Source organism: Psittacula echo (assembly GCF_963264785.1).
Source record: "Psittacula echo genome assembly, chromosome: 2".
NCBI lineage: Eukaryota > Metazoa > Chordata > Aves > Psittaciformes > Psittacidae > Psittacula > Psittacula echo.
Genome location: NC_137737.1, coordinates 15,913,208 through 15,939,136, shown reverse-complemented (window position 1 = coordinate 15,939,136; position 25,929 = coordinate 15,913,208). Strand labels below are relative to the sequence as shown.

The 25,929-nt window shown below is 37.6% G+C and overlaps 1 protein-coding gene across 1 annotated transcript; it reads right to left on the bottom strand.

Moving 5' to 3' along the window:
* Window positions 1-434: 434 nt before the first annotated feature.
* Window positions 435-25,929, bottom strand: PALS2 (protein associated with LIN7 2, MAGUK p55 family member; the record flags this gene model as incomplete). The annotated part of the gene is made up of 11 exons (XM_080611193.1): window positions 25,692-25,929; window positions 20,620-20,772; window positions 12,437-12,589; window positions 11,725-11,952; window positions 10,447-10,578; window positions 8,432-8,531; window positions 7,812-7,880; window positions 6,634-6,795; window positions 4,023-4,225; window positions 3,497-3,625; window positions 435-611 (listed from the first exon to the last, which is right to left on the bottom strand). Exons 1-11 carry the CDS (start codon window positions 25,893-25,895, stop codon window positions 435-437), a joined length of 1,710 nt encoding a protein of 569 aa, XP_080467319.1. The 5' UTR covers window positions 25,896-25,929.

Here is a 25,929-nt window from a genome sequence, read left to right as displayed (position 1 = left end):
CCTAATAACAGCTATAGACTTTTGACTGGTTGAACACTGACGTTAACAAGGTTTACAAAATATTATTTCAAGTATCTTTTTTAATCACAGTGAAAATGTAAGACCAAGATGTAAGTGTTGAAGTGAATGACTGAAAGTTTCTTAGATGAAAAAGGCAAAGGTATGAAATCAAAACATAGAAAAATGCTTAAACGCATTTCCTTCATGTGATATGAATAGAAAGGTTACCTGTAAAAAGTTAGAAAAATTAAAATAAATTACATATTTAAGTACACTTTCCCTTCAGCATTTCTATAAAAATTCAGAACAGTGTACTTTGGAATATACACAGAGTAAAAATGCACAGGTGCCGTAGTCATCGCCAGTATCTACACAACGTCACATCAGCGTCTTGCTGCAGCTGAATTTGTTACTTGAGCTCCTCCTGGGAAACCTCAATATACCCAACTAATTGGGACCCACTGCGGTTCCAGCCTCAGCCTCTCGATAGCAGTCTGCAGCTTCTCGAAGGCTTTGTCTAGGTTGTCATTTACAATGGTCAGATCAAAATAGTGGTTGTATGCTCTCTGGATCCGTGCACTTTCATCCACTGTTTTCTTCAAATCAGTGTCCTGGTGAAGAGATCAGAGAATTCACCCAAGTTGGAAAAGACCTCCAGGATCATCAAGTAGGTTTTACAAGTTACTGAGAACATAAACCTTGGTGAATCCTTATAAACATGCAAGAAGTATCCCTTCATTACCTATAACTAACTACTTAAAGAATATATTTAAAAAATAATGTTTTCATTTACAGTAAATCCACATAGAACTTCAGCTAAAACATATTGAAAGGGTTGAAAAAGTTATGAGCTGTGCCAATAATGTTAAATATGACAACCAAATGTTTGCAAATCTGGCAATTCTTTAGAACATCAATAGACACACATGAACCAATGCCCATCAGTTTGTATCTGCAACTGACATTCCAATCAGAATGAAAGCGATGCTTTAGGAATGACTGAGTCAATCACTTATGTAAATATATTTGTGCATTTTATTTCCACAGAAAGCACAAAAAAGGTCAAGAATTTAAATTAGTGGGAAGTTAAAAGACAATGAAAGATACATTTCTAGTAGAAAAAATCTCCAGGATACTTATTGCTTTTAGAGGCTACATTTCAGCCTTGCTCACCTGATGTCAGATCCTGATTTGTGAACTACTGCTGCATTAAGTTCTGATATGAGCTACAAAATACATAGGGAATTTATATCCCTACATTACAAAGCCTTCATGAAGTGCTGTCACTGAACACTTTTTTATGTTCCATTAGTCCTACATTCTTAGAAAATCCCTCTCCACCTCTGCACAAAAGCCATTTTTTCCTAAGCTGTTCTGAGATTTGTCCCCTTGACAGTATTTCTTTTAAAATGTTCATGTCCTGATACAGTTGTAAACAGAAAAGGCAAAATGAAAAAGTAAGCTTCTGAATAGCCTCTCCTTCCCAGTAAATGAAGGAGATGAGCAAATGTATCATCGCAACAGCCACAATTTTTGCAATAGAATAGTTTAGGATGCTAGAAATAATGTAGACAGATCCACTAGCAAGCAGAACATAATACTTAATGTAATAACATATACTTAACATAATAATACAAATGACATTTGTTTTTCACTTGTTCAGGAAGTACACGAAGATGAAATGGGAAATCCTACTCTTTATATATATGAGTACAGATACAATCTAGAATGCATAAAGATACATAAATGTACATTTAAAATGTAACTATACTCTTTATTATTCATAAGGACAAGTAAAAGAGAGGCAAGCATGTGCCTTAGGGAATCAAATATTAGGAAGTGTAGGGAATTATTTTTTATACTTGTCTGGACAGTTTTAACCTTGCCTTCTTAACACAGAATCACAGAACAGTTTGGTTTGGAAGGAACCTCAAAAATCATCCAGTTCCAACACCCTGCCACGGGCAGGGACACCTTTCACTACAGCAGGTTGCTCAAAACCCTGTCCAACCTGGCCTTGAACACTGCCAGGGATGGGGCAGCCACAGCTTCTCTGGGCACCCTGTGCCAGCGCCTCACCACCCTCACAGTAAAGAGCTTCTTCCTAATGTCTAATCTAAACCTACCCTCTGTCAGTTTAAAACCATTCCCCCTTGTACTATCACTACATGCTCCTATAAAAAGCCCCTCTCCATATCTCTTGTAGGCCCCTTTTAGGTACCAGAATTTTCTCTAAGGTCTCCTTGGAGCCTTCTCTTCTCCAGACTGAACCATGCCAACTCTCTCAGCCTGTCTCCATAGCAGAGGTGCTCCAGCCCTCTATCATCGTTCTTGTAGATGCATTGCAAAATTCAGGGTTCATACGGAGCAGAGAGGAGGAAAGGCAGAGCATCCACATAAATACTAGAATCTGTAATTGCCAGAATCCACAACTAGGAGTGACAATCTCTGATGTGGTTAAGAGAATGGGATCTCACAGGTTTGAAAAGAAGGAAAGAAGAAATTAAGAAAAAAAAAAAAAAAAAGAAATAAAGAAGACTAAAAATCCCATATTCATTTAGTGGAAATTAAACCCCCAGCTTGGTTTTATTGCTCTGAATGCATTGTCAGCATTATACAAGATATTGTTACTAAGCTGCAGCAATATTGTTGTGAGTTGCCAGCTAACCATGGCTTTTCTCAGCTGGGGAAGCTGTACTACTCCTTAACTGCTCAATCTGGCTTTTTTGCTTTGGTCCTGCAGCTGGTAAAGTTCACGTCCATATAGAGGATTTATAATTTGCTGCACTGAGGAAGCATGTCTCATTTCTCTCTACTACACACGGTGTCTCAGAAAAGGAGAGAAGATCTAAGGAATAAAACATGCCACTTCACTTTATATAACAAATCCAAGGAACTTAAAGGGAAGAGAAGCTGTTCAACACTTCCTATTCCAGCAGCTCTCAGGCATTCTCAGTGCAGCATGTGCTGCTGCGGCAGTGGAAACAAGGCCTAGTTGCGTTCTGTTGTTTGTTGGTTTGGTTTTTGTTTGTGTGTGTTTGTTTTCTTTACATAGGCTGCAGTATCTTTCCTAAGGATTACAGATTCCATTTTTAAAGCACACTTATATTACAAGACAAACCCAAAGAAAACTTTTTTTGGGGAAAAGATGTGGAAAGTAAAGGACAGACATTTACATAAAAGAACAACTCCCACCATCAAATATCTCCCATTTGCTGCAAATAATCAAAGGTGACACTTCACAAAGAACACATTATGAGTAATTTGTGTAATCAACGCTTTTCTGTAAGAGGTCTATTTTTAAGAAAGAAGCAATCTGCTTTACACATAGTACTTGATTAACTTCTACTAAGTAATCAGCAAAAAGCCTTGCCTTACTTTTCTTAAAGACATTCATTGCAGAACAAATTCTATCTCAAATGAAAGGTAAAATCCAAAAATAATAATATCAGAACATCCTGTTCAGAGCAAACTAAATGTGAAGTAATCTGCTTACAGTGAGAAGTTTGGTTGTAATTCCAGCATCTACCACAGCCTTGTGCATAGCACGCAGAGTCTCCAACTCCGGAGCAGCAATAAACACCACATAGGGCATGAATTCAGAAGTCCTCAGTATTTTCAGGGCCTAGAAGCAAAGAAGAATTAAAAAAAATCCCAAAGTCTGAGAATGACTCACCACATGTCACCGTTACTTAAGGGGCACTGCAGAACTAGTCTGTTACAATAGGCAGAAACACGTAAGTGAAGATTCCTATTTCAGAAACTCCTACATTGCTTTTTGAAATGCTCAACATCATTCTTTCCTTGGCTAAAAAGATTATTTATGACTCTGTAAGCTTCCCCTTCTACGCAGAATCCTTGTTGGCTTCTTTCCATCTAACTCATTCCAACTAAGTGCCACAAACGCAAGAATCCAGTTGATACTGTAATCTTCAAACCACATAAGACGACTTCAAATTCAAAGGCACACCACTTCAACATTATACTCCTACACTTCTAGAGTAGCATTATGAACGATATACCTGTGGATTCACATCCAAGATGCAGGTTCTTCCTGTCTGAACAACTTCAAGGATGGAATCAATTTTGGTGCCATAAAGATTTCCTTCATATTCTCCATGCTCTAAATATCTGCCAGCTTTAATATCCATCTCCATTTCAGCTCGTGACACGAATCTGTACGCTTGCCCATCTTTTTCATCATCTCTGGGCTTTCGTGAGGTAACTAAACAACAAATTTAAAATACAAATTGAATTTCTTTTTGCATTTGGAATACAAATATGAGGCTGAATTGCCTGTGAGGGAAAGTAAAATACATATTAACATACAATTATAATTGTTCCATATACAATTAATTATTCTAATGTAAGTTTCAAAACTGAGCACAGCCCCTCCTGTTCCCTTTATTTCTCTTCTTTCCTATATGTTGCTTACCATTTGCCTATTTCCTTTGTATTACTCCTTCACACCATATACAGTACTCATTAATGTCATCTTTTTAATTATTCACTTAATATAATATTAAAGTGACTTCGAATCAAATGAAAGTTTAACTCTCAAATGCCAAATATGCTTCTGAAAATAACTGAGCACACATCAAAATCTGCACTGTCCTGCCCCCCAAGCCTCAGCAATACTTTGCTCGCTGTATTTGCCCTGTTACTCAGGGCAGAATTACCTGAGCTAGCTATAAAGAAAGTTAACTTAAATATCAGAAGAAACTCAGACACTGCAGCAGAAAATGAATGGAGGCCAGCTAATGTTGTTTTCCGGGACAACTTTCCCTTTGAAGGAAGGTGAATTCACTGCAGAGATTAAAGCCAATTTTGAAGTAAAACATTAGCAGCTCTCTTAGGTATTAGCCATACTGTGCAGTGCAGGCATTATTTAAGCAAGAAAGTGAAAATAAAGTAAATAAAATAGAAGTATCAGGTTATTACCGACTTCACTGTCCTAACACCATATTATTTATCCATTCTTTGCATTTAATCAGATTTGAACTCTAAAATATATTAAGTGCTTCAGTGAGTGGTTCCCTTTGTAATACTTGTATCATCACGAGGTGACAATCATCACTTGGTGCAACTTGGTGATACAAGTGGAAAGCATTTGCCCCCTTCCAGTAATTCCTATCAACTTTGTTATTATTGAGAACTTGGGTGAAATGATCTTCTGAAGCTGCTAGCAATAAAGCAATAAACATATTACTAGAACATCTAGGCTTTAGCCAAGATTCTACACAAAGATTAATACTGGAATGGTTAATACAATTAAAAAATCATAGCAGTTTGAGACAAATTTTGAAGAATGAGCTTTAACAGTTTATAGCATACAACAGTATATATATATTTAGATATAACATATATATATGGGAGGAGAAAGACAGAGAGAGGATATATATAGCGAAGACTCCATATACAATAAACTGTGTACTGCATGTGCATGATTAGATTGTCAGATTGCTAAGTTGAAATTTTTTTTAATGCCTTTGAAGGGTGCTCAAGAGCTCCAAGTAAAAGCATTCTAACACTGTGTTGCTTTACTTACATATATTTAAATATCTATATAGTATTTTAGGGAAAACAATAATTCTGAGGGCTTTCTAAAAAGGGAATAAGGAATTTTATAAGTAATGAAAAGTTTCTTCCTATTTTGCCAGTATGAAATAATGAGATTCCCAGAGGAGGATTTCTTTTACAAAATTAACACTTAGAAGTCAGCCTTGTTGTCAGTTACACATAGCAATTCTAAGTGCCAGTTTTGGCATTAAAGATTCAGCAAATGAGAGAGACCGGTTCTCTCATGTCGCACAGTATATCTTTCAGACCTCTCCCTCCTCCCCCTATTATCAGATCTACTTGTTGCCCACTGAGAACTGAAGGGAAAAGAGTGGGTTTGAAATGCTGAAAAGCAGCTGGAAGGAGGAGAATAATAATGAGGCTTGGGTGGACGTCTCTGGACAGCAAACAGGAGGGGGCATTAAAGAAATAAAGATCTTGTGAATCAGCAAAGTAACCCTCTGGAAAGAAAGCAAGAAAACAACGCTTCAGTAAGAGAGGAGGGTTTTTTCTGAAGTTGATAGGGAGAGAAAAAAAAAAGAAAGACCGTGGGCTTGAGGCTAGATGTATTAAGACATAATAGTATCATACAAATCTTGGAGATCACACACGCTTCAGTTTTATTGGAAGTGTGTTGCTTTTCCCTACATTTCTGATACTAAAGAAACAATTTATAATGCCAAGGATGCTTCTACAGATGGAAAACTCCACGGCACACCTGAGAAACTCCACCGGCTGTTCATTACAGAAGAGTGTTAGGAACTTCTAGAATCCTCTCAGTAACTGATGGTGACCAGCACTGAAGAAACCTAGCAGACTGAAACACTGCACATACAAAGTTGTTTTACTGCACCATCAGCAACATTTAACTGGTAGTGACAAATATTTTCACTGTCATCATATGTTAGTTCTGTTGCCTGAGAAGATGAAGAACCTTTTGTTTTCCCATGCTACATAATTTTTATATTCTGACAAAATTTCTCCTACCCTGAATCACTGGGATAAACATCAGGTATTTTCCAGATAATCAGAGACTCATAGTACGATACTACGATAGAAGTGCTGGCAACTTACATGGCACTGTGGTTCCAAACCTAGTAGGATTCAGTACTATAAACCTGTTCTTCAAACTTCTTCGCCCCACTCCTTGGGCCCCAATTAAGACCAACGTTTTCCTCTGAAAAGGAGGCATTTTGGCTACTTCCTCATAGATCTGGATTTCATGACGATCAAATTCTGCATTGAGAAATGTACAAAACCAGTTAACACCCAGACAGTACTGTAAGAAAAAAATTAAGCAGTCACGCTATATATAAACAGACCATATGTGAATATAAATAGTATTCCAAGGGCATTAATTCTGACGCAAGCTTTCTTACTTTACATTGGCATGGGAATAAAATAGTTACCCTTTCATGGACAGCGTAAGTCACATTATTACTTTTACTTCCAGTGACAAAATCTGAGATTGACCACAATGGGAAAACTGATTAACTATTAGTGAGGTTTCACAGCATCACAGAATTCTTAAGGTTGGAAGGTATCTCTGGATGGCATCTGGTCCAACCCACTGCTCAAGTAGGGCTACCTGGAAATGACACTCAGGACCATGTCCAGGCAGCTGTCAATTATCTTCAATAGAGGGAGTCACAACAACCTCTCTGGGCAAATCCAGTCACCATCCCAGTGGAAAAAGTGTTTCTTGATGTTCAGAGGGATTATCCTGTGTTGCTGCTTGTTGCCTCTGGTCCTGTCACTGGACTTCTCTGAAAAGAGCCTAGCTATGTCCTCTTTGCACCCTCACTTCAGGTATTTATACCCACTGATGAGATCCCCCTGAGCCTTTTCCAGGCTGAACAGGCCCAGCTCTTCCAGCCTCTCCAGTCCCTTCATAATCTTTGTACATCCATATTTCTCTTGCATTGAGGAGGAGCTCAGACCATGTGAGGTGTGGCCTCATCAGTGCTGAGTAGAGAGGAAGGATCACATTCCCTCAACCTACTGGCAGCAAACCTTTCACTTTTTTTTCCTCTTTGTAACACACATTTCTTTTCTGACCCTCACCTACCAAAAGGTATACTCAGCACCATCATATCCTCACTGGTCATTACTGCTTTTAAATCATAAAAACTATCTATCAAACAAATTTATAATCAAATACTTTACTGCAATTCTTTCAGCTTTGGATCCTCTAGACTCTGCAAGTTCAGAAGGCTAAAGTACTCTGATGTCTATGTAATATTAAGAGATACCTGCATTTCTTGTAGTGAGATACATCATCTTTTTCTTTTTTTTGCTGCTTATTGTTCCACAGAAAGGCCCTAGAAATAAAAAAAGGAGACAAACTCATAATTTTAGCTGAATGTCTTTTTCCAAAGCTTATTTACATGAACATATGCAGGATTAGATTAATTAAATGTACAAGGACTAGTTTAGATTTTTATATATTCTAGGGCAGGAGATCACATGTATTTTCATTCACATCAAATGGTATAGTAAGAATTGAAGATAGAACAAATAAATTTTCTTAGAAAGCTTTGTAAATACCAGCAGAAAAATCTGTCAAGCATGTTTAATTTATTAACTTTCAGGTTATGCTACAAAAACAGAATAAAGAGCTTTTAAAAAAATAATAAAAATTGCCTTTCCCACCTAACTTAGCTTTTCATCAGCAAGTGGTAAAATTGATTCATGTATCTATGAAGATTAAGCATAGACTTCAGCTTTTGTCCTTCAGTCAAAGCCAAAATTCAATAATTAACATTTCGCAACATTCTGTGTATTCTCACACAGCAGTTTTCTAGTCTCTATGAAGGCAGAAAAAGCATAACAGATGGAGCAAAATCTACCCCTGAAATTCATTAAATCTCACCTGAATTATCCCAGTCCCTCCTCACAAAGGCCTTTCTCTTCTCTTCCAGGAACTGGCTGGGAATAAGCCCTGCGCTTCCTCCTTCTTTGACATGACTAGCCTGGGGGAAAACAAGAAAAATCACCGGTAAGCTGGGAGAAGCATATTTCTCATTGACATAGTGATGTCTGACTTTCACACTTCCAATGTTTCCCAAAGATGGTATCTATACATTTACTACTGAGACTTGGAAAATATAAAAACTCAGATTTGAGTATTAAAATTCTGTCTTACAGTAACAGTGTTCTCCTATTGAGTATTAAAATTCAGTAAACAAATAAAATAGATACATTTCATTACTGGTTCCATTAAGTTAGTAAGCTCCTATAGCCATAAACCTTTGGCATCAAAATGGAATTCTCCAGATATTGAATTCTCAAGTGACAAACCCCAAGACTTTCTAGTACACTGTAGACTTATTTTGTACTCTTGAGCTGCTCCAAACAGGAGCAGTGCAGCTTATTAACGGTCATTTCACAAACAGTCAATGTCATTAATACACGCCTAATCAGGCCTTAAGCTTTTTGCACTAACTAGAGAATTAAAATCTTAGTAACTGAAGTATTCCTAGTAATGAATGTTTGGCTAAAATTCTGTACAAAGTAATTTCATGGCTAGCTCAATTCTCAGCAAGCTTAACACATACAAACACACAATTATGAAATGTACACTTTTCTCCTCCATAACTGGTCAGCCTGCCTCTTGCTATCAGGAACAGTTTCCTTTTACCTACGACTGACTGATATTTTACAGTTAGCAAGTGTTCAGTAACAGTCTGGCATTTCTAGAAAACACAAGGAAAAACGATTTTTTTTCTCTCCAGTGGCGCAATCTGCATAGCAGGACTTGCAACACACTATACTGGTTTAACACATTTCATGTTTGCTACCCATAGAGTATTTATTTCTCGTGGGCTCCCACAAGTTACAACTGGAGGACTTGAAAAGCAATACAGAACACAGCATGCAAGCTAAATGTCAAACTACTACAGAGTTAATTGAAACTAATGAACTTGGCAGTAAGAAATTTTTTGCCTTCCCTCATACTTCTTAGTCTTTCTGTTGTTACCGTCACTGACAATCAACAGAATTCAGCAACAGTTGTTGATGTATATTCAGATATTTTTGTAGCTCTTAAAGAAGTCATACATCTATTGCTCTCAAGTAACATTTGGCTTGTTATCTAGCAAAGGGTGAGCAATTAAGGGGTAGAAAGGGAAATGAGTAATGCTAAACTTTGCCTAGATTGCCACTGCCACTTGCAATTCTGAGTATCTTGGTTGAGAAGAGTGTCAAAGGTTCACTCATCCCACTTTCAATGGCACTGATGATGTTTAATTGTATGTATAGTGTCTTGGAAAAAATAAAACCAGCATAAATACTAGATTACATTTCTACTGAAGGATTGAATGAGGAAGCACAACCTTAAAGCAGGATGAACTGTTAATATTTGAAATAGTGCCAAACATTTTTGATTATGAACATGCATGTTACAGCTCACATACACTGACCACCACTGTAGAAATAAAAGGTACAGCTTCTCCAAATAGCTATTCTCACCCCTCTTCAAATCCACAGGGTTAATTTCCCTCTCTCTCCTCAACTCTGAGCACTCAGGAAGGGGTTCTGTCAATGTCAGGGAAGGCTTACTACAATTAACATAGTCAACCTAACACTTTTAGCTAGAAATTATCCACTTAAAACCAACTGTGGAATGTCTAGGCTTTTGATACATGAACAAAGAGAAATAAATAGCAGTAATAGCAAAATGAGTGTTACAATTTATACCGTTCAATTTTCTCTAGTATTTCAACTGTTAATACCTTGATATTACCTTGAAATTGGATTGCAATGTAAGTATTTTTTCTTATATCTAGTTTTAAAGGGAAGCAAATCATCATTTAAAGAGTTTACTATTACAGCAACTACTGAAGATTTTAGGGGTTTCTTATTTTATTTTTTAATCTTTTTACAAACCTGCCACCAATTTGGATCTTCCCGGTTTACAATCTGAAGAATTTCTCCTTTAGAAAATTTCAAGCCTGCTTCTTTGCATGGGATGAGGTTGTCATTATATGGATTATAATCAAAATGACACTTCACAAAAACCTGAAATGGGTAAAAATTTACAAAGCTTAAACATTATAAAATGCATTCTGATTTCTTTGTTAAACTGAAATAATGTCTTTACCTACAGTTAGACATGATCAAAGTTGCATTTGGCAAGTAAAATACAATCTGTGGAAAAAAATGGCACATACCGGCTGAGAGAGTAGAATAATCAGCAGTGCAAGCCTTGGATGAAAGAGCTTCATGATAAAAATAAAACCCCCAACTGTTCTATTTGGACAGTGTATTCCAAAACACTCATTTCTGCATCTCAGTATATACAACTAAATTAGTATTCTGACTTTAAATTACTTAAAAATATTAAAAAAACTCTCAGAATGTTAGCACTGTATTCAAGGCTTGTGGAATCTTAAGAATTAATTTGGCCATTATATCAGTGTTTTAAACCAAGCAAGATATGTGACTGCTTAAGACTCAAATTTGACGCAGACGAAGAAATAATCAAGTTGCATCAATAGACTGGAAACATCTTTTGACTTTTTCCTACCAGGCTGGGGAACAAAGGAAGCAGTGCACCTGCTTCGAATACAGCATATTCCCTCAGCATCTACTTAGTGCTGGCATAGTCTGTTACAGTCACACAAGCACTAGATCCACTACTCGAAGGAGTGTCTTATAAGATGTTTCAGAGGCTTAGAGGACTTGTTTTGGAGGAACAAGTCACCTCTGCAGTGGAGAAATCTACAGCAACAACAGAAGGATAAGGAATTGCCACCATCCAAACTCCTACTTAAGTTGGGGAGTTCAAGCTCAGCTGTTGAATTCAGTATGTTCCTGAATACTATATGAAAGAGATTACTTGGACACTGACCATGTTATAAACACATGCAGTTCACTGCATGTTCAGTGTGATTGTGGCTAGATCAGCAGAGGTCACTGGATGTCAAAGAAACACGATTTATATGTAGTATACAAATGCTCATCAATTTTAGATACTAATAAAGTTTTTTTATGCAGGGATATTAGGTGTGGTATTAGTCTACAGCGTAAACTCACTTCCAAAATGTAATTAAAGGTGAATACAGGTATACACAGTTTAGACTTCTTGCCAGGATTAAATACATAAAATAATCAAAAGATCTAAAAATAATCTTTTGACAGGAACTTTAGAAATGTGCTACTGACCTGTTGAGGAATAACAGTGTCTCTGTAGCTGGGGAGAATCTTCAGAGTGACACTGCCACTAATATTTTTCAGCAGTTCCTGCAATTCTTTCGGATTGTTTCCAACCTCATGGCCATTCACCTCTTTAATAATGTCACCTACATGCAGAAGACCTTGTCGATCTATCATTCCACCATGTAGAATTCGTGCTATTACCAGATCATTGTTCTCAACTCTAAATGTAACACCCTGAAAGAGGTATGTGACAGCTAGTTTACCACCATTTGAATTTCATTTTACCATTATCTCAAGAAAACCATGTGATTTTCTACCTACCCCAATACAACAAGACAGTAACAGTTACTACAGTGTAAGAGTGCCTAATACACAGATAAGCATCAGGTGACACAAAAGGGCTTTCAAACAAGCTTTTCAGATGACTGAACTCTTCTTTACTACATGCAATCCTGTCATTTTGTACCAGGACCAAAAGGGACTCTGTGTTAGTCAGTCATGCTAGCAAGTCATTCAGCCTTGTGACTGCTTGTTCACCATCCCATAATTTCTTAAAAAGAACAAATATAGTCTTGCATCAACCTCTCAATAATGATCTTATCACCCATTAAATTACACAACATAATAATGGAAACAATTAAAACATAATGCTAGAAATCAGGCACATGAAAACATTTTCACTCAGACTTTCAAGACACACATATCTTCAGTGACTTACCAGCGGTTCTCCTGCTCTTTTGTGAATTCCAAGGATACGAATAGCATCTACTGGAACAATCTGGTTGTTCACTGAAGAATTATTGACTTCTGGGCTAGAAGGAGGGGAATCATAACATTTTGAAGCCACAATATCATGTGCTTCTAAGAGTGACTGCAAAGGAACAGAAAAAAAAACTTTTTTTTAAACCATGATATAACCATTTCCAAAAGGATTTAGTGCTGAATAACCACTGAGTCTGCACTTTTGGGATCAGACCATAAAACTCTTAGTTCACATGGAATGGAGCAAAAATTGACATACAAGTACTCACATGGACTGATAAGCCTATTATCTTGGTAAATAGGCTCTCTTTTGGAAATACGAATGCTTCTTCTTAAGGAAGCATAGAAGAAATGCAGTGAATTTGGGAGGAATATGTGATCTTGCAGAGAAGACTGAAAAAGGAGTATCTAAAATAGCTTTCCACCTAATGAGACAGTATCTGCAAATGGTTAAAGTAAACGAACAACCTTCTGCAAAAAAAATGAAGATAACTCATCATTAGATACTTGTGCTTAATGTAATAAAATTTTCCTCCACAGTAATTTGGATAATTACAGGTATGCAAGGATTTCTAGCAATCTGCAGAATGAGTTTTTTCTGCTTGCATAAAGCCAAGGCAGAATTCTAGCACCAAATGAATCCAAGTTGACAGAATTCACTTTCTGGAAGACAAGAACTCAGCCCTTGTAGTTAATGGTGTTTTCCCCAGTCCCTATACATAAATACAAAGCAAAAGGAGGAGATCCAAATAATCCAAAATATCTTTGGAAAACAACGCAATTTAGACTTGATTTTTTCGTAAGAGATACTTTAAAATTTAAAGAAAATATTTATAAGACAATACATACAGGTAAAGCAATATCAGACAGTTTCTGTCTAGAAGAGGAAAAGAGACTCCTATAGCCACCATCTATGATAGTTGTAGATAGATTCCTATAGTGCAGAATTCTCACTGACAGATGCAGAAAGAGGAAAAGAAGCAAGTGGAAGAGATGTCTACTAGGCTTCAAACAACATAGTTTTGTCTCAAACAGTGACCTGATAAGATACAGTCTTAAGTCATATCACTGACTGCTATCAAATAAGTAGCTAAAATGAGAAGACACAATTAGGGACAATCACAGATATCACAGTCCAACCTAAAAGTTATGCAACCATATTAGTTTAGTGCTAACCTCAACATGCAAGCCCTCAAAACATCACAAACCTGAACAGTCATTGTCATCTGCCCATCACACAATGACCCTGCTGATACTTGAACTTGAGGTTAGAAGGAGAATTCACTGATTCTGCCTCTGCCATTAAGACTGTAAAGACAGTCTTTTGCTTATAGTGGCAGCTCTGATACTGTGGACAAACCAAATCAAATTAAACATGAAAAACAATCATTTATTTAAATCAAGCAGCTGTCAGATGGTAGCAATTTCGAATTCTTCGTTATCCAAGACACATCCAATCCAGAAACCATGAGAACAGATCTCTATTTGCCAATGTTTGCAATAAACATTTCTTATCTTTCTACATTTCCAACATGAAACCAACTCACATCAAGCACACATTTTAACGCAGTGCCACTGACAAAACAGGTAGATACACCAGTATGATACTACCAGTATTCTCTTTTAATCACATGCTAGAACAAGTTGTTCCCAAACTTTCTGGCCACAAACCAATAGATTCCTTGTGGAACCTTACACCTAACCATGCCTCTAGAGCTCCCTGCCTTTGTGGTCATATAATTTATGGATTATAATCTGATCCACAGTCAAAACAGACTACTAAACTAACAGTCTCTGTCATCCTGTTAAAATTAACATGCTCTGTGAGATTCTTCAGTTCTTAAATCTAATCCCATTCAGTATTCTGATCCTATTGATTCACTCAGTTTTACGGACAAGCACAAATTCTTTCAATTACTACTTAACAATCTCTCAATCACAAAATCTTTACCCTGCTATTTACACAACAGCTGAGTCACAGAAAGACTATCAAAGACCCTACACTGCTGCCCACAATTATAAAATGGTTTCTTTAAGTAAAATAGCTCATTGGTTTCCTTAAAGCAAGACATAGGTAAATTCTTACCATCCCATACCTAACTCTCAGTTCTGAAATTCAAGGATACCATACCAGTGTTACGAGACTATTTCTAGCCTGCCAGGTCACAGCATAGAGTCCTGAAGGACACTGAAACAAAGTCACCTGGCAACAAGGGCTATGTGTCTCTATCTGCTGCTGGACTGCTCTCCAATGTTTTACCTCACTCAGTACTTCTTTCAGGAATATGGCTGAGTGATCTGAGAAATACAGTTGCATAAGCTTCACTTGTTTCTTTCTTATGGTATTGGTAAAAGTGATATCCTGTGCTCCTGCAGCTCCAGAGCTCCTCTGGCATCTGACCTTTCTCATACTGGTGCTGGAACACTTATAAAACCACTGCCAAAATCTGCAAAACAACAGGGACTGAATAATGAACAACCATAAAACAGTTCAAAGTTTCTTCTATGCTGCACATGTAAACAGGATCAGCTGACTATCCAAAACTGAGTAACTGCAGAAAGATTCTCATGATAAAAATAGCAATATTGCCAGGACACGACATTTAGGAGAACTCTCTGTGTATCACAAGAGATACTGCACAACAGACATGCAGTCCTGTGGCAGACAGCATGGCTCCTTTCTGCAAGATATGGTCATAAAAGTCATTTATAAACTTAAAACCTGTCAACTTCTTTACAGTAGTTTTCTGTGGCTATACTTATTTGACAGGTAAAAAAATAATTAAGAAGCAACCATTCTATGATTCTGTGAATTCAAATTCAGTAAAGAAAGAACCATTAAACATCCAAAGCTCTCTACAGCGTTGAAGCCAAGTTCAAATTCAGAATCTCTTTTTCCTAAAAAGATTCTCAGCTCCATCTCTACATGTTCTGAAGCACTGTCTGCCCTACATCATAATTATTTCCCCAACAGTAATGGTTCTGTGATCCATCAGAACAAATAAAATACAAATTGGGGGCTCGGGTGGGGGAAATACACAAGAGCAGAACAACTCTATGGTCAGGACTCCTTTCGTAACACTTCCAGCCTCAGAGGTACTTAAAATATTTCTGTTCTTCCATTATGCACTAAATATGGGCTTGTCTTATTTGATAACACTGTTTAAATATCAGAATTTAATAAATCGACAGCAGGCCCCTAACGTACATGTGAAAAGATGACATTTTTAAAGGTTTTTCTGAAAAAGTGAGGAAATCATTTAAGATCTTAGAGAAATCTGGGGGACTGGTAAGGAGGCACGAATATGTGCAGAAAATGACCCTATAAATTAAGATCTGTCCAGGAGGCAACTTAAAATCACTCTGCTAAATGGAACTTCTTAACAGGTATGATGAGCCATTATAAAGCTCACTATTAGCAGAAAATACTGGCTTCTTTTTCAGATGAAGTAGATTCAGCAGCATCTATTGCTTAGGATGAATGGCTTGTATAATTCTTGGGAAGGTGAAAGTAACTGAACAAGTTCTTTCATAAGCAGCAGAAATTATTCCTCTGCAGGTTTAACCACTCAAACAGTGCTCCTCCCTCTTCTCTCAAGGCAACGTCTTTTGCCACTCCTCTCTCCTGCTTTTCAGCTACTGGCTGGTAAGACTTGCTATACCCCTTCTATGCACTGCATGTGCCAGTGAGCCCTTAATACATACTGTCATGAAGACAAGACATAAATACTGTGAAACTCATAAGAACTTATCGTCTTCCAACACTTTGACCTCTGAGAAGTTCAGTTAAAACTAAAAAGGATAAGAAGTGGAAGGGAAGAAAAAGGAATGAAATGAGTCAAGGGAGGAACAGTCAGTCAAATACAACAGTATAACCATACATGCTCTGTACTCCAGAAGCCAGCCTCTCTCCAATGTTCCATAATTCAGTATTTTCAGCACTAAATTACATATTCAGATAAACTGTTGCAGTCATTACTTGTATACCACATTCGATACTTGTATGCTGAGGTGGGTTATAACTGTGACACTGTAATAAAGTGGTACCATTCATTTGGAAAATACAGAATTAGCCTCTAACCCAGTTACACAATAGCATCTGTAAAATTTTAAAAGAAGTCAAGGTGGCTTCTTTATACAGTTATTGAACTGGAGAAAGGATGCAAGCTACACTTTCTATAATTACAAGCGACACTGTATTTTTTCTTTCTTCCTTACAGGTCTCTCTTGCAGAATTTGGAACATGCCTCCTTGCACCAAATGAGGAAGAAAGGGTAACACTTAATTCTAGAGTATTTAATTCATTTTCTGTTTCCTTTTCAGAGACAGACATATAGCCTCCCCAAGCCTTAGAAAGAATATTGTATCCACATTTTGGTCTGCAAATTGTCCTAGAAGCTCTTCCAGAGTGGTCGTAACTATGGTATCAGTTAAATAAAAACAATCACAACACTGCTACTTTGGCCTGAGTTATGTTTGCTGCCTGCTTCCAGGTGGAGAATAGAAGCACAAAAGTACACCTTAACTTTAGGCTTCAGAACTGAATCACCTAAGATCTAGTTTCAAAAAGCAAGCAGATAGCTGCTTTTTGCCTGTACACAGTGGCCGAAACTGCTGTTTTTGCAAATGAGACTAAAGGCCTCATAACAGGCACTTACAAAATAATAATTAAAAAGAACCCCAAAACCAAAGTTAAAGCTGCTTCAGACCTTTTTTTTAATGAATTCTAATTCTGACAGAGTGAAGGTTAGGTTAGTTCTCCAAGGCAGCATATAACCATCAAATAGGCTTTTCCTTTTGTAACCAATTCTTTCTGTTCCATCCAGATTTTGCAGCAAATTAAGTAGGAAGCTCTAGAAATAGCTTCTTTTTCTTACATACCAATGACTTACCCAACAGGATAGTGAAAGAAGCAGCATGCAATCTTGTTTATAGCATGCAATAATCATGACATGAATTTTTAAACTGGTTTCCAAGGAAGAGTCAACAAACTGTGAACCAGTAAGTCTGATGTTGATACTAAACAAATGAGAAGTTGTTTTCATAAAAACAGAATGATTGGACAAAATGTATCATGGGGAAGCACCAACATGCTTTATAAAAGAAAGTCATGCTTCTCACATCTAGTTAAGTTCCTTGAAAGAGTCACCAAGCATAGCGACAAGGCAGTTACAGTTGATAATACAGATCAATTTCCAAAAGGCCTTTGACAGACTCCTTTATCAAAATCTTTTAAGGAAGCAAAGCTACTACTGGATAAGCAGTAAGGCTCTCAAGTGGTTAAAAGACAGAAAAATTAGGGCCAGGAATAGAGTATTATTAGTTTTCAAAATTCATGTCACCAGGGGATTTCCCACAGGCATCTGGGCTCAGTTCTACACCTGCCAATTCACTGACATGTCAGGTAAGTGATCTAGGAAATGAGGATGAGAAGTGAAATGACAGGGTTTGCTGAGGCTGCTAAACTATTCACTGTAATCTGCAGGACTGTAACCTGCAGGAGCACCTCATGAGCAATGGAGTGAGAACAAGGCAAATGAAATTCAACACGGGCTGCAAGGGAAAACACCATCCTAATTTAACCTATTAACTGACAGACTGAGAAGTGGTATCTCAAGAGGTGTAAACAGTACAAAACAAAACCTAAAAAGCAACCCACCTCTATGTTTACTGAGCCTAAAGGTACCTCTACTTTCCTGAGAGGGTGGTCGAACACTGGAACAGGCTTCCAAGAGAGGTGGTTGATGCCCCATACCTGTCAGTGTTTAACATACATCTGGACAGTGCCCTCAATAATATCCTTTAATTTTTGGTCAGCCCTGAAATGGTCAGGCAGTTGGATAATCATTGTAGGTCACTTCCAACTTGAACTACGCTATTCTATTTCTATTCACTAGCTGTTAAAGGGCAAACCAACTACCAGGAATTTTTAGGCAATGAGTAGGAGATGCAGTGGAAATTATACCATTTCATAAATCCATGCTGCTGTGAATGACTTGGGAAAACTTTATACAGCTTTGCTTCCCTTCTTTTTACTTGAGACAGACACACATATACAATGAGGACTCTGAAATCACAAGTAACATGAAAAAGCTGGCTAGGAAAAACTGTTCATTTACTTTCTACACAGGAACAAAGGGCTATGAAGTAAAACTGAGAGTAAACAGTCTCAAAAACAAAACAGCCACTTTGATGGCAGATGTTGTGAATACCAGATTTTCACAGAGGTTCAAAAAACAACTGAACAAGCTGATGGAACAGATCACCACGGGTCGATGATGCTATTTCCCACTCAGAAGTCTGAGCAACAAATCACTAAACTCTCACAACACATTTCGGAAGGTATCACTGCTGGCTTATCCTAGCCTTACAGCGCTCACTAGATGCCTACTGCTGGGGACAGAGAAGGAAAACAGAAGAGATATTTGTTAAATGGGCCTTTAAGATGCAATTAAGAAGCACTATCAAAAGATCAGAATAGAACTGTAAAGCTAATGTAGCATGTATGCAATTCCAAGTATGTTCTCTATAAATCAAGCAACAAAAAATGTGCAAGAAACAGCATAAATACTGTGACTTCTGCTCACCAGCTACTTTGTAACTTTCAAATTAAACGTGTAAGTTGCTTAAGCCTGAACTAATGGAACAACTGACACCAGCAGCATGTTGTGCATTTCATATTGTGCCTCCTTGTTAATATGACCACTGAACAGGAATGAATGCTGGGTTTGCCTCAGTATTGACCACTCAGCCTAATTAAAATTCTTATTTGATCTCAGTCTCCAGTCTCCACCACAAAGATTCTTTGCACAGTTGGTTTCTGGTCTTTGCCATTTCTCTCCAGAGATCATTGCTACAGTGTCCTTCAAAGTCAGTCTACTCCAGCACTTCGCTTATTAAATTCTTTTTCCTCTTTCAATTCACCCTCTGACTTGTCAGCTTTAGTTCATTTAGTGCTATGATTCTATTTAACACAATGAATCTTTGTCAGATCTGTCACTGCACCAGCTGGCCCTCAATTTCAATCTTTTTGCATTGTAACTACAAACTCCTCCAAACTCGTCCTTTCCCTTTCCAGTACCAATTTCTGCTACAGGATCAAAGACTTGATTAGCAGGTTTATCTACCAGTTAAGTCTCCAAAGGGTCTTTGAACCAATAGCTATGATGCCCTTCTGGGCAAATAAGAGCACAAGGGAGACCAAGGCACTGCTCTTCAAAAGAGGCAAAGGAACTATCAGCACTGAGAAGAGCTACCACCTCAGAAGCTGAGCTCTTAAAAATGTTCCTCTTCCAGCAGGCCACAACACAGCTTGACAGCATTTTCAGTGTCTATGTTAAACAGTAGTGCATCTCACTGTTACGTTTGTATAATGCATAACTAAAAATTTACAAAAAAATTGTGTATTTAAACCCATATACAAATAAATAAATCTATGATTCTATACCTGTTTGTCAGAAGCAGCACATTTATACTCTGGCAAAAGGTTTGCTTATGTTCTTCTATAGTATACCTAGAGCTAAATATTAAAGTCCCGAAGCCTGCCTAGAAAGTCCAGAATCTACCAAGGATTTACAAACCCTAATCTTCAAGGGACAGTACGGAAGCTGGTAGCTACGGCAGCTATAGAGAAACATCTGCTTCTGACAAGCATATGTCAAAACTCCACTGAAGCAGAGCAACAGTGAGAGGGATGCAGAGTCTCAAGCTGCACCGCAGATCACATCATAGAAGAATCATGCTCATTCACTCTGCAGACTGTACATCTCACACGAGTACGAATGCCAGCAGCTGAACTGGAATGCAGAATGGTCATTACCAGGAACTGAGCCCACCTGGAAATGCTAAGGGAATTGTTATGGGAACACCAGTCATATAGGAAGTAAATGTTTCTCCAAGATTTGTAACAGAAACTCCAGCGGATTTTAATACAATGGGTGAAGATATTCTAGAAGTAACATCAAAGAATAAAATCATGCTCACTCTTAACCCCACACGGCTTCTGCTTTGCCTTTCATTTGGAGTAAAATCACATATATTAAAGTTTGCTACAGATCAGGTTTTGCCTCATTATTATTCTTAGACTCATATGTGGACACAGATACAGTAAGTTGGAAATATACAGTAAAAAGGTGTCACCTGAAAATGAGGCTCCTTGAGTATTCCAACCAATTCCGCAATATTTTCATCTTTATTTACTAAAGGACTGATGTCTTCAAGAATTTCATTCACCAACTCCAGGTTGTTGTCACTGACAGCCTCAAGTTTAGAATCTTCCAGTCGCTCATGAGCCTGTAAGATTAAATATATGAGACTACGCTGTAAATAAGTTTCAAGTAGTTCCAATTTTTACACCTTTAAAATAATTTCTCGGTGCAACCTTTATCAGAGAAGCCATAAAATTCACATATATATCCGTGTATTTTATTTTTATAACTGCCAAGGATTTTGCATGTTTAATTATGTGACCCAAGAAACTTTTAAGCAGCCACTGTTACAGATGCTTGTATGTCCTGAGTTCCTATCACTTTTATGCTATATACACCAACTGAAAAGTACAGCACCTCAGATCTTTTCTGCTTCAGAACCCAGTCCAAGTACACCTTCTAGAATGACGACAAAAAAGGAACTATGGGGTCTGCTCAGAAAAAATAGAGTCCACTAGAGCAGCATTTACCCCAGCGTCTTCTCATTCAAACATCTTAAAAACAGCCAATTCTAAAGGAAAGTGTTGCACAGACAGAGGAAATGCTAAAGAAAAGTCTATAGCAAGTGGCTAACAATATCCTGGGCTGCAATAAGAATGCTGTTGTCAGAAGGTTGAGCTCTACTCAGCACTCTTGAGGCCACACTGGAGTACCGTGTACAGTTCTAGACATACTGCAGAGAGTTCAGTGAAGGGCCACAAAATGGCAAAGGGACTGGAGCACCTCATTTTAGAAAGGCTGAGAGTGCTGGGCCTGTGTAGCCTGGAGAAGAGAAGGCTCAGGTGGGATCTCATCAATGTGTAAACACCTGTGGGGAGGGTGCAATGAGGACAGAGCCAGGCTCTTTTCAGTGGTACCCAGTGACAGGACAAGATGCAGTTGGCACAAACTGAAACACAGAAGGCTCTGGATGAACATCAGGAAATGCTTTTTCCAAAGTGAGGGTCACTGAGCATTGACACAGGTTCGTCCAGACAGGTTGGAGTCTCCCTCCTTGGAGATCCAAAAGCTGTCTGGCCATGGTCCCAGACAACCATCTCCAGGTGACCCTGCTTGAGCAAGGGAGTGGGACCAGATGCCGTCCAGAGGGGCCTTCCAACCTCAACCATTCTGGGATTCTGTGATAGCTTTAAATCTCTTTCTAGAGCTACTGCTGCAGACATAATCCTTTCCTAAACACTGCAGATACTTCAATTCACTGAAAGGTAGGAGCTTTGAGAAACAAGAGAAATATCTCATAAAGCTTATTTATTGTGTTGTATCATAAAATTTACAGTGCTGTAATCATAAAATTAGGGAACAAGAGGAGGCCAAAAATAACTAAGATTTTCAATGCACTCAATTAAGAGTGCAACACCGTAGCAACAAGAAGTTCAAAAACGAACAATTGCTTTGCATGTGAAAACACAGAAAAATAACAATATATGTGGGATTCATGTACCTATACTTCCCATATCTATGATTTGAAGGCATGTGCGCACATGTATTTCTTATTAGTGCATTAAAACATGTTAAAATAAAATTTTGCTAAAACCAGAAACCTTTTTTTCCTGAAATCATCTGAGTATTAAATTCTACTTCATGTCTACAAAATGGTATTTCTGCAGGACTGATGATCAAACACTTGGAGGCTAACTTAACATAGAGAGAGACATTTCCAACATTCCCCAACACCAACACGCACAAACCAAATGACCATGATTACAAAGTCATGGGAAGCTTGGCACCTACACACATTCTCCTTAATAAGGGAATGCTATTTTGCACATAATACATACAGTAAACAATACTCTTCTATTAAAGTTAACTTCTTTTACAGAAAGTCAAAACGCAAACCTATTGAATTTTAAACATATTCCAACTGCAAAACCTTTGTAAGATTAGAGAATATGGGTCACCTTTTTTCTCACTCACTTTCTTTAAAATACTACCACTAACAGAATATAATCTAAATTCAAATATCCTCACCCCCCATTCCAAAATCAAGGCCATGTATATACCGGGGAACTGAAAGTTTAACAATGAACAACCTTGGGATATGTTGGAGTAGCAGGATATGGAATGGTATGAATAATTAAGAAAAAGGGAAAAGAAAAAAAAGAATACCTAACAGTACCATTATTTTTCATTTCAGAAATAGTGATCCTGAATTGAGTCTTTTGATGCATTCAGTATTTATTATACTTGCCAAATGTTCAAATAGTAAGGCTTTTGCCTCCAACAATCCGACATCCTAAATACTGGACTAAATGTTTATAGATTACTCCTAAGATGCTTTCTTGATCTGGGTTAGGCACCCACCTGGTATGCTGCAGGCTACACTACACTACTAAAAGCAAGTGTGACTGCAGAAAAGAAGATAAAAGTTTTGAGGTCAAAAGAATAATTAACATTCCAGATGAGAATTTTGAGAAGGCAGCTCAGTACCAAAACTGAGTAAAAGTCACACATGTTCCAAATTCAACAACTGTTTTCAGAAGAGCATAACAATTCTAAAGGCTAGTTTAAGATCAAACATAAATCTCACCACAGAAAAGACATGGACCTGTTGGAGCGGGTTCAGACAAGGGCCACGAAGATGACCAGGGGGCTGAGCACCTTCTCCCATGGAGACAGGCTGAGAGAGTTGGGCTTGTTCAGCCTGGAGAAGAAAAGGCTTCAGGGAGACCTTACAACAGCTTGCAGGCTGAAGGGGGCTTATAAGAAAGATGGCGACAAACTTTTTAGTAGGGCCTGTAGTGAATAGAGCATGGGGTAACTGTTTTACACTGAAAGAGGGTAGATTTAGACTGATACAAGGAAGACATCTTTTACAATGAGGGTGGTGAAACATGGGAACAGGTTGCCCAGAGAGGTGGGAGATGCCTCATCCATGGAAACACGCAAGGCCAGGTTGAATGGGGCTCTGAGCAGCCTATCTAGTAGTAGAAGGTGCTCCTGCTTACTGCAGGGGACTTGGACTAGATGATCTCTAGAGGTCCATTTCCAACCCAGACTATTCTATGATTCTATAAATGCCAGTAAATGACAGGCAAATCATTCATTTTACAGTGATCACAATTTCCTCTACCACCTCATGAAAAGTAGAATGGTACAGTGAAAGAATCATATCCACAAAGTCCGTAATTTCTACCATGATGCCTTTACTCCAGACAGAAAAAAGCGTGAAATGAACTTAAGACAGTTTTAAAAGATTAGCCAAATTTTGCATTGCAAAGTATTATAGACTTACTACTATGCTTATTGCTTGGCTGTATATCTTTAACGACTAAAAAGAAAAAAATAAGCTTGTATGGCTCATGGCACGTTTCCCCAAGATTCTTTTTAGCCTTTTTTGGAATACTTTACATAATGATTAGTCTTAATAACTCACTAGTAAAGGAAAATAAAAACCATTTGCGTTTCTGGCCTGGTCCGAAATGAATCTGCTTAAATAAGCTGACCATCTCAGCGTCCTGAGAATTGCCTATTCTGTTAAAACTAGGTCTTCTAATAGGAAAACAAGTTTTACAAATTTCTGGGGACAAACGGATGTATATGAAAGATAAACACTTCATGAAATGTGCTATCATTTTGATCTTGTCCTTATTTAGCTCTGCTGGTTGGGACCGAGATTTTGGGTATGATTCCAAAATAATTACAAAAGAAAATATGAGTGTGGTCATGCCACATGAACACAATTAAAACCTTTCAGCATTCTAGATTAAGCAAGTTTATAGTTAAGAACCTATTTCCATTACAAGCACTTTTTTACATCTGCTAGTCATTAAATTCCATAAAATTGTATTTGGCCATTAAAGCAAAAATTATTGATATAAAAAACCAAATGCTTTGCGATGAACTTTTTCTTCATGATAAATATTAAATTAAAGATGTCCTATGCAGCAGATACCAAAGATGGAAACAATTCTAAGAAAGAAAATGCTTTAACTTACTCTGGCCAATTTAGTACACAAATCTTTCCCTCTGCAGTCATCACACTAGCAGATGAGACACTTCCATTATTTCTAAGTTTATTACTATGCAATGTCTTCCACTTACAACCGATTTTTTGAACAGCTAAATAGAACTAAAAATTGTTATATGAATTCTTTGTGAGAGGTTTTCCTTTCCAGAGTTTTATACTGAGCAAAATCGCTGCACAACAATCCTTTAGCTTTACAGAGCATTTCATGCCTGCCTAGAGGGCATTGCTTTCAGATGTCTATTCATATTAAAGAGACAGCTATATTTAAGTGAACTGGGTTTTCCTCATGAAAGGATCTTATTTTTATGAAGATTAAAAATATAAGTTCTGAGCAATAGTGACTGCATCTCCTACTGGTAAGATCAGCTTCTGTAATTTGAATTACAGAATCCAAAGATTTTTTGTAAATATCTGTTGTGGTGACAATATCACCTTACATACTCATAATTGATGACTACCATCTATAAATACAAGATTTGCATAATGCAAGACAAAATCTAAGGATAGCCTATGTCTCAGAGAGCTGACAAGGTATCAGTGTGACTTTCTCAGATCCAGGATAGGGCATGGAAAGACTATTTCACTGGGCTGATCAGAAAGTCATTTTGAGCCAAAAACAAAAAGAAAACTTGCTTATGCCATGGAAGAAAGAAAGTTATTGGTCTCATTTTTGGCAAAAATCCTAAGTCAGGAAGGGTATGGGTTTTGCACACAACAGTGGTCACAAGACTATATTAAAACCAACTGCTTCTAATTTCAAGTATTTTGACATTTTCTTCATAAATAACATTACCACGTTATTTCTGGAGTCTCTGAATTTTTCTTCTTCCTCGAGAATCTTCCATCTAAAAATACATTAGCGTGCACAGAAATTGCATTATACCAAATCTTCACCTTCAAGTTTTTTAATAAGATGCACCATACATAAAGGCCATTTTTAACATGTATGAGTATGCCAATCCATACTCAGTGTTCAACACAGTAATTTAAGAGTTAAAGTATTTCCAGATTCTACTCGAAGCAGCAAGTTTAAATACCTTAGCAAGTGATCTTACAATAGGGTTTTCCATAATTCCTTTAAGAAAAATCAGGTCTATTTCTTCAGCGCCCGTGGATGTTGGCAGATCAGTAAGGTTATCCAGGACCTGCTGCATGGCTGCTGACAAGACAAAAAAAAAAAGTAAGTACTGGCCAAAGTAGACTTGCATAAATAATAAAAACTCTGGGCACCACCACAACATTAACTTTAGATATGTTAAGCAACCAACTATGTCT